The sequence below is a fragment of the Gallus gallus genome, chromosome 2, assembly GCF_016699485.2.
Source record: "Gallus gallus isolate bGalGal1 chromosome 2, bGalGal1.mat.broiler.GRCg7b, whole genome shotgun sequence".
Taxonomy (NCBI): Eukaryota; Metazoa; Chordata; class Aves; order Galliformes; family Phasianidae; genus Gallus; species Gallus gallus.
Genome location: NC_052533.1, coordinates 117744296 through 117754277, shown reverse-complemented (window position 1 = coordinate 117754277; position 9982 = coordinate 117744296). Strand labels below are relative to the sequence as shown.

General features: G+C 41.7%; 1 protein-coding gene across 2 annotated transcripts; it reads right to left on the bottom strand.

The window, feature by feature from the left end:
* Nucleotides 1-5250: 5250 nt before the first annotated feature.
* On the bottom strand, nt 5251-9899 carry TMEM70 (transmembrane protein 70). 2 transcript variants are annotated; one of them, XM_046919801.1, is made up of 3 exons: nt 9839-9899; nt 8072-8183; nt 5251-7002 (listed from the first exon to the last, which is right to left on the bottom strand). In XM_046919801.1, exons 1-3 carry the CDS (start codon nt 9872-9874, stop codon nt 6554-6556), a joined length of 597 nt encoding a protein of 198 aa, XP_046775757.1. In that variant the 5' UTR covers nt 9875-9899; the 3' UTR covers nt 5251-6553. The 2 variants fall into 2 exon arrangements, with proteins under 2 accessions (XP_046775757.1, NP_001012866.1); NM_001012848.2 differs by lacking the exon at nt 9839-9899 and adding an exon at nt 9106-9386.
* Between the last annotated feature and the right edge of the window lie 83 nt (nt 9900-9982).

Here is a 9982-nt window from a genome sequence, read left to right as displayed (position 1 = left end):
ACACTCAAATGATGAAAACCTAGTCCACCCCTACTGATGTGTTAGTCTGTAGCTCTCGTACGTTTTCACAATGAATTTCTTACAAAGTCATCTTACCGTAAGAGAACTCAGACACTATGGATAGGTCTAATTGGATTATATATTCCCGAAAGTCAGTAAGGATGGAGAATAATGCGACCAGTTAACACGTTAGTGACCAGAACCACTGAAGTTCTGCTCTATGTCAACTACTACCTTCAAAGCTGCATCTATCATGGTTATACTTCTTATTGACAATAACATTAAAAATCTATACAATTTCTACTAATGAGCTCCACGCCCCTCCCCCTAACTCTGTTTTTTACCAGGATAAGGACAACGAGAATGTTGCCTATGAAGCCAAATACCACCACCAAGGAGTAAAGTGGGGGCAGAAAATTTGCTGCAAAGTGCTTTTCATAACTTTTTATGCTCTTCACTGCAATCTCTAGCAGAGAAGCTGCACCATGCAATTCGTGCTGGAGTATCAAGTCCAAACACTGAACATTTTGTCAGTGCAGTGCATGCCAGGGGGGTTGGAACCAGATGAACTGTAAGGTCCTTTCCAACTCAACCTATTCTGTGATTCTACGACTTCAACATTATACAACTTCCCTGACAGAGTACATGCACTCTGCACAGACTTCAGCTGTTGTTTAACAAGACACTATAAAACATGCAAACCATTTGCAACCATGGTAGTATTAGTTATGTTTCCAAATGGTCATTTTTTTTCTTTAAATATCAGAGTGAGTAACCAAATAAAAATAAATCAGGATGCTGTAGTAGCTGGAAAAAGAAATGTAATAATGAATTTGACACTGAAGAATAGCTACCTCATACCTGTGAAAAAAGAAAAGATTTGTTTTAAATCAAAAAGCTCAAGCCATCGATCTGGAGTCAGTCTAATCAGTCAGAGATCAAGCCAGGACTTACAGAAGACTCAGCAGATCCAGGAAAAGTCACAGGCCAGATTGAAGTAGTTGGGAGACTGCACTGATTGTAAGGCACTGATATGAGATGACCCCGCTGAACCTCATGCCCCTGTGCTGCCACGCTGGGTCTTGCTTCACTGCACAGCACGCTGGGTAACTGATGGACCCATTAGAAAGAGCTCTGCAGATTTACAAGGTCATACATAAAAGCTCTCACAACTAAAATGAAGACAAACACTTCGTTGAATCCTCTTTCCAGACCGGGTTCAAAGCTATGTGTTTTCTCTCACAGTTACTGCCATAAATTGAAATAGATGAGGAAGGAGTCCCCCCTGGTGGCATACACAAACACATGGGGAACCCCTGCATCCTCTGCTATTGCTTGTTGCAGTTGTACTGCATGAGACTATTCCAATACCTTAAAAAATATAGCATAACTAGGCCTCATTTTAAAAAAGGTCTGGCTGTCTAATTAGAGAAACGTAACAATAAATTCTACTGGTATCCAGGCTAAAATTTCTCTTATGACCATGACAGTGAAGTCTGCAACCTTTACTATCATGTCTCATCAAACTGTACTTAATTCAAACTAACCTGTCCTTTTCAAATCTCTTCAGCAAATTCAGTTTTAGATGTATGAGTACTTCAATGCTTGTATCAGTGACGTTCACAGAACTGATCTTCTGTGGTGCCCAATGGCCAAAGCCCTAAACTAGTACACTGTAGTTGTGCTTTTCCACTTTCAATCAGTATGAAGGGTATTGGAGAGGAAGGATGTGTATATTTCTACATTTGATTTTTACTAGATAATCTTTCTTTAATGTTTTTCATTTATACACTTATCCAGGAGGAAGGTGAAAAGAAGGGAAAGAACAGTGGAGATAGCTACACGATAAAGTTCATTTTTTAGAGTATTGTGACTATTTACTTTCATTTTGAAATCCTTCATAACTACTCTTCATAGCTACCGAGTCTCACGTCTATTTAACAGAAAATAAAATAAATCCAGACTCAGAGAATTTAGGAATGTTCATTTTGCCTACATCTGAGATGCTGAGAGTAAAATTTAACTCCAAACCTCCTAGCTGATTTGTGTTTAAAAACCTTAAACGAATTTATGAGACTTTTATCTTCTTTCTCAGTTCATCGAAACAAGTGCTGAGATCACATGTGATTGCTCTTTAAAATAATAACTTTGCATTTAGATCATTGGCTGCAGATGAGCACTGTGACCAGATGAGCACCTATAAGTCACTGAAATCTCCCTCAGGGAAGATTTACAATATACTTTAGCATAATATCCCATCACAAGAAAAAAAACAACAACAGAACCCAGACCAACAGTATTCCAGGGCAGCAGAGGAAAGCATTCTGTTCCAAAGTGTTTGTCAGACAGAATTAAATATTATGGAATTGTGGCATATTATGGAAGTGCACTCATGACCAGGGATACTAGACAGAGCTGGAGGATTCAGCTACTCTATATACAGCTGATGGAGTGCTGAGGGTGCCGAGGGAGATGCATCCCAGAGCAGTGCACCGGTGGTGAGTTTGTGCCATTGGAGACAGCAAGAAAATAACTATGGAAAGTAAAAGAGGGAGTGATGTGTATTGCTCTGAATGTATCTTTTTAAAATGCTGTATGCACTTTGACTTAATGACATGATTTGGATATATCACGTTAAGCTATCAGAGGCTGTTATGAGTGAAGTAAATGCAGACTAAGCGTTATCCCATGGAAATAATTGTGTTGCAAATAATTCTGTCTGTTGCCAGTGAGCTTGAAGTTTACTCTTTCCAAGCCAAGTTTAGGATCTAAGCTTATAGATATACCCTAAAGTATACATTGAACCATTAAACTTGGCAGGAAGAAGAGAAAGCAGAGGATAAAGGGGGAAGAAAGGGCTGCATCCTACCTGAGGCTGAACAGCCAGAAAGCATACCACAGCAACACTGCCTATCAGGGTATTCAACAAATTAAGACAGCTGGACAAGTTTTCTGTTTGCTCTTGTTCTCTGTTCTTCCCTGCTTAAAATAGCTGCTCATTTGAGCTTATTTTAAGCTACTCGCTGAGGCCTGTATAGCTGTGCTATAATCTTATTACAGTGGATCCAACTTTTAGCCAGCTCACTTGACCCATTTCTCAGGGGGCTATGGCTACAGCAGGTACATAGGGTCATGAAGAAATTGATATTATGACCATGGAACTCCACAGCAACCAAATTACAGCAGTTTAACAGGTTTTCACCTATGGAGTTATACTGAACAGTTGTAATAATTCACGCGCTCTAACTTTTCATGGTACAATTTCATTAAATTTCCATCACTTTAATTAGACTCTCACAGTACGGTGCAAAATATCTACTCAGCTCTTCCTCATCTTTGCCAGTGAAACGACTTCGGTGTGTAATAAAGTATGCTCCAGTGAAACTAGGTAATTTTAGGAAGCATGCTTAGGAGTGTGAAGCACCTCAGAGCTTTAAAGATTTCTCTTTGAAATCAAAAGGGGATCATTTTCTGATCAGAATATTTTACATATGCAAGAAAAGGCTGAGGGTTGTGGGATAATTTAATTAAAAAAAAATAACATTGAAGAATGACAAGCACTGTACTTTATAATTCAGAACAGATAAGTACTGATGAATAATACAGATGAATAATATTGCGGACAAAGCCAAAGACTTTGAGAAAAAGGGAAAGGAACACTGGCAAGAGAATACCATATAGCCAAAAACTGAGAAGAAGAATCTGCCTGTATCCTGTTTTCCCATGAAAACGGCAGTCATCCACAACCTTCTGTGGAAGCTCTTAAGGCCGGAAGGGGATAGGAGGCAAGCATCTAGGAAGGAGATTTGAGTCATTTCATATGTTCCTGCTCTTCACACCAGATTGAGCAAAATCAGTACTACAGTAAAATGAGAGAGCCAGCTGCTTATAACAAGAAATGGGTTGGCACTGAAAGGCTGCAGGAGCTCAGAACTCCTACAGAAGGAATAGCCTTGCAAATAAGACAGCTTGTAGAGCGCATCTTTCAGAAGACTGAGCTTCTATATCTGTATTTCCTTCAGAATCTCTACTCACATGTACGTACACATTCTTCAGGTCTTAACAATTTTTTTCCATGATCCATGCAAGTTACCTACAACTGAAAAAACCTACCAGGGATGAAAACATTTGATTGTAGGAAACCCTCTGCAAATAGAACTGCTTTTCACCAAAGGTACAAAAATGAAGAAAAATAAACAAGAAAATGGTAGTCCAGGAAATTAAGGAACAGTGAATAAATTCAATAAATGAATGGGGAAGGATGTGGAGCTGATACACACACATACACACACACAAAAAAATCAGAACATTAAGACAGTTCTCTAGCAGAATGTGTCAGTAGCAGAAGGGGCTGTTATGCTTTATGCACATTTTCTAGCTTAGAAGTACATCAATCATTTCCCACTTTCCGACTCGGAAATGCACTACGGAATGCATCTAAACTTCAGTATCTGCAGAACTAGATTGTGTGGTATGATAAAAGGATGGGTTCTGCAAACTATCTGTATTCAGTTTGACTACTGAGGACCCAAAGTAAAACAGAAATGCATCTAGAAGTTGAAGAAGAAATGCATCTAGAAGAAAATTTCCATTTTCTTTTTTATTCTTACGTAAAGAACAAGATACCATTGCTTGAGTACTAGTTTGTTCTGATCTCTACAACTTCCAGAGATCTAAACCAGATGTTCAAAAGAAGCCAGATCTGAGAATCCTGGAATTACAAACAAGGACAGCCAAACGTCAACAGGAACAGCATCAAAAGCATTCTTATTTGCTGGCCATAACGATGTCTATGAAGATACGGAGCTTGTTTCCTGAATTTAGTTTGCCAACTTAGGAATAAATAAATGGTTGACGCAGTGGAATATTGTACATCTCTAGTAAATTTGATCTTCCCCAGTGCTGGAAAGCAAAAACTGTTTTCACAATTCAATAAGATTGCATTTCTGTATTAAAATACTATTCAAATAAAGTTATGTGATAACCATTATTTTCAAGTGCACATTGGAAATATAAAAGACTTTCATTGTTGCTCAAATTCTTATCCAGCAGAATACCAAATTTCAACAGTAAAAATTCTTTGCATTCAGAAGAAAAGGCGGAGGATTTTGGTATTGCTCAAGAAGCACATAAACACAAAGTTGGGGCCTTTCTTTTATTGACTCTTGCAAACTACTTCCTGTTCTCCCTCTATTTGGCATTCAAAGATGAAGTTAACTTTACCCATGAGCACAAACAAGAATCAACATATTTGACACGAAAACAATGGACAAATGTTTAATTTGGTGTAAAACATGACTTCAACAATAACAAGTACCATAACCATGTGATTACAACTGCTTATTACTGGCCCCCTGCCTTCAGTATAATGCACTAAACATACAAAAATATATCACTGCTTACTTACCCAGTGATATTGGCTTAACAGAGATAGATCAGGCTTTTCAACATAACGCTGCTAACATGAAAGAATCAATTTGAATTCTGCACCTACTCTTTTCTAATTCAGTGATTTTTTAAGCTTCAAAATATTCAGGACCATCATTACTTGTACACAAGTAATGTATCTGTATCTGTACACAAGTCTCATGTGACAAACCTCTGCTTGGTTTAAAAACATTTAAATCCAATTTCCACATATTCAGAGTGCAGAACTAATATAAGCAACCTAGTCACATGTGAAGATCTTATACTCTTTACTTGAACTAAATGTGACTTTCTTTGCAGAGTTAAATATCAAGAGGTATATTTTTTAAAGGCACAAGCTCTAAACAGTACTCTGTAAAGATTCCCTTTTGTTTCCCTGGCTTTCATAAATGCCAAAAGAATCCATTTAAACCACTAGATGCTGGTGCTTTAAATTGGTACAAATATTTGTCTTAGCAAGATTTTCACAGTACAGCTCTTACTTCTTTTCCATCTCTGGGAATAGAGCTGCTTGGGAGTGTGATTCTATCTCAGGAAACCATTTCAGTAGCTGTGAATAGAGATTGCTGTGATCCACCTATTCTGTCCATCTTTTCTAGAGACCCACAGACCTCTAAAAGGAAATTACAAGAGGAGTTAGCAGTAATACCTGCCTGCCTTTTGAAGTGAAGGCCAACCCTACTCTCATGGGATGAAGAGTAGTATCTGTTAAAAGAAGCCCGACCTTTCTGTGTTAAGTAGTTTGTCTCTAATCTTAAAAAACTTAACAATGTGCTTGACAGGTAATGAACATCCCAGATTTTTTTTATATCAACAGTTCCTTTTAAAGCAGAGCTGGTGAGTTTGCAGCACAGTCCATGCATGTTACAGTTCTCCTGGTTAGTTAACAAAAAATAAACCAAGAACAAGCACAAGAAAAACAGAAGCATTTTTTGTGTATTTTGTGTTGTTAACTCTTTAAAAGCTCTACATATTGTTTACAGGTTTAAAACAAAAATTCAGTACATTCCAAAATTTGAGCAACTCTAATGTTACCTGATACTTTAGAAACCGTAATACAGTTTAACATTCTTTCACATTTATAGTAGTGCACAATGAACGGTAAGTGACATTCCTTATCTTCAAATTATTTACTTTCACCATCTTTCTCTTCCTCCTCAAAATCAAAACAAAAGGCTTTGTCATAGCCCATGAGACGGTTATAATCCTGAGGATCCGGGAAAAGCGTTGGATTAACAAGCATTGATTTAGTTTTAGCATAAAATGTTGTAAACATCTTGGTGATGTCTGGAATCTTTACATCTTTCTGATGGAAGACAGTTGCTTTTTCTGCCAAGATTGCATTGTATGTAATAGCCGTGTATGTGTCCATTTCCTCTTTATAATAGAGTCGAATTACATAGCCCTTTGTAAGGATATGCAAAGTAACTGGAGTAACAAATGTAAAAAACCCTATCAACCCATAAAATGCAGCTTGTAGAAACAGGCTGTCAAATCCAATACCAGTTTTCAGCATGAGGTAGGGTGCCATGAACAGGTTGAATATGCTGGTGGAGTAGGAAAAAAATCTCACACCTACGGAGAACAAAAGCAAAAAACCAAGGTTAATACTTGTAAGTAAGATTGTCTCTGCAATTACCTATGTTCTGCTACTACAAATTTTTGTTGCTTCTTGAACAGCTAAAATTATTGAAAAGCCTTTTTTAAACCACTCTCGAATAGAAGAAGCCATTAACAATTACCAGGAGGTCCAGTCCTCTCTTCCTGCCACTCATGGTTTGTTATATTCATGCTGGGTTTAATCAAAGCTAGTAGCTGGTCTTATTTCTATGATGAACTCTGCTATCATGCAATTATGCAGATGTGCATTTTTCACTTCACAGACAGGAATAATCACTAAAGATATGGTTGGGCACTTCTCTCTTCATCAACAACCACATTAGACATTCAGTGTGCATTAAAGAAAAAAGCTTGCTTGGTACCCCACTGTGTTTAATTTGAAAAATGTAGGTTATTCTACATTCACAAGTATTCTGCAGTCATCTATGCATACAGCTTGAAAGACAGCAGCCGCTGATATCAATCACCCACCATCCTTGAGACACAATGAGAACCAGTAGTCTAAAGATGCTGTGAAAATTAAACATACAAGGGCATACCTCCCCCTTCAATTCAAGAACGCCTATCAGAAAACATCCAGCAAACTACTGTTTGCTAAATCTTCAGAACATTAACAGGTCAAAGAGACATCAACCAAAGTCTCATTACAGACAGCACTTTTGTCATTTTAGTGACACTCAAAAGCATACAGAATGCAACTATTAGTTACAGCTGGTCAATGTTGGATAATTGCTCGAGAGGCTGCAAGAGAAACAGAAGCAGGCTGAGGGATTACAGTCGCACTGTACCTTCAGAACTCCCTGCAGACCTAAAATTGACTGAAACAGAAATACTTTTAACATTAATCGTTACATGCCACAGAAGTATAAAATCAAACATCACAGCAAGATACGTTTTTTTTTTTTCTGTACAGAGATTTGGGGTTTTAGCAGAGTTGGAAAGAACATTTGCTTTCTTACTGTTGCATTTACATTTTTTAATTTTTTTTTTTTTAAAGCAATAAGGATCCTTTCAAGTTACACACCTAACACTGCTTTTGCTAAGTTTCCTTTATAAACCAATCTTCCATGTTCTGGGTGGTCAGAAGGGGCAGATGTGCTGAGGCTGCGAACTGCTACCCCTTGAAAAGATGCAACCTGGAAGATGAAAGTAACATCAGTACCTATCAGCACTTCAGAGAATCATAGAATAGAATCATTAAGGCTGGAAAAGACCTCTAAGATCACCCAGACCAACCATCAACCCGCCCCTACCATGCCCACTAACCATGTCCCTCAGTGCCACATGTAAGCATTTCTTGAACACCTCCAGGGACAGCAATTCCACCATCTCCCTGGGCAGTCCATTCCAATACCTCACCACTCTTTCTGAGAAGTTTTTCCTAGTATCCAGAATGAACCTCCTCTGACACAACTTGAGGCCACTACCTCCACAGAAGATTCTCTGGGTCCTGAACCTATTCCCAGCAATCTGAATTAGCCATTAAGGTTAGGTTATATGCTACAGGATCATTTAGACTGGAAAAGTTCTCTAAAGGTCATCAAGCCCAATTGTTAACCTCACACTGCTATCAAACCACATCCCTAAGCACCACATCTACACATCCTTAAACACCTCCAGGGGCAGTGACTGCTTCCCTGGGCAGTCTGTTCCAATGCTTCACAACCCCTTCTGTGAAGTTTATTCCCAGTATCCAATCTAAACCTCCCCTGCACAGCTGGATTAACCACATCCCCAGTCCCTCTGGCTACGTAATTTCCCATACAGGACATGATGCTGCCGGTCTTTCTTGGCCACCTGAGCACACTTCTAGCACATGCCAGGCACACTGTACAACACACTGCGCTATAACCTGCAATCCTTTTTGTACACAGCTTTGCAGGGAGGCAGTCACAACCTTTACCTCTCAGAGCCCCAGTCAGAGACCACCATCCCGTAGCAAACTTCGTGCCAAGCGAAGACGAGAAACCAAATATGCCTACCCAGCCTCCCCGTTACGTTCGTATTTCTCGCAAAGCACAGCGCAGCCAACCCGAGCCCCTTCCCCTCCCAGCGCACCTCGGGGAGCGCCCCGCAGCCGCTCCGCAGCCGCCGTCCCCCCGCGGCCAGAGGCAGAGGCAGGGGCAGGCCCAGACGGCGGCTGGCAAGCGGGAGCCCACGGTGCTCCGCACCCCGCAGCCAAACGGGGCCGGGCCGGGAGGCGGCGGCACGCCAGCAGCCGGCGGCGCGGAGCAGCATGGCAGCCACGGCCCGTCCCGCAGCAGCCGACAGCGAGGCGCGCGGGGAACGGAACGGAACGGAACGGGACTGGAACGGCGCGGTGCACCAGCGCAGCCTCCGCCGCCGCCGCGCAGCCCCAACCTTTGGTTCCGCCGCAGGAAGGGCCCGCCCGGCTCTCGCCCACCGGTGTGACGGAGCCCGAGGCTGCCGCTGCGGTTATCATCACGGGAATGTCTGGGCGCGTGCGGGCTGCGGGGCCGGGAAAGGCAAAGCAGCGTGAAACGGGCTGAAACCGCTGTGCTATGCAAGAACCCTTCACCACAAAGTGCGCGGGCTGTGCTTTACAAGCCGCTCGGCACGCGGCTCCGCTCTGACCTAACGGACCGGCAGTATTCTGAGGCCTAGCAGCGCACAGATAAACGTGGCGGCACTGCCAGGGCCGAGCGGCTGGGGTAATCCCTGAGGCTTCGTGGCTGACGGCCGTTCTTCGGTCCGTGAGCGCCAGGGAGGCCTCACCGGCAGCTGTCGGGCACGCTCAGCCTCAGCTGTTCCAGTCGGCCCCACGACAAACCTTGCCCTCGCACCTCGCCCGGCTCGCTTCTAACATGGCGGACAACACCGCCCCCTCCTCCATAAACTACAGCTCCCGGCATGCCTCGCTCCCGCCACGCAGCACGCCGGGAGCTGAGCGCTCGCACGCCTTCCAAGGGCAGGG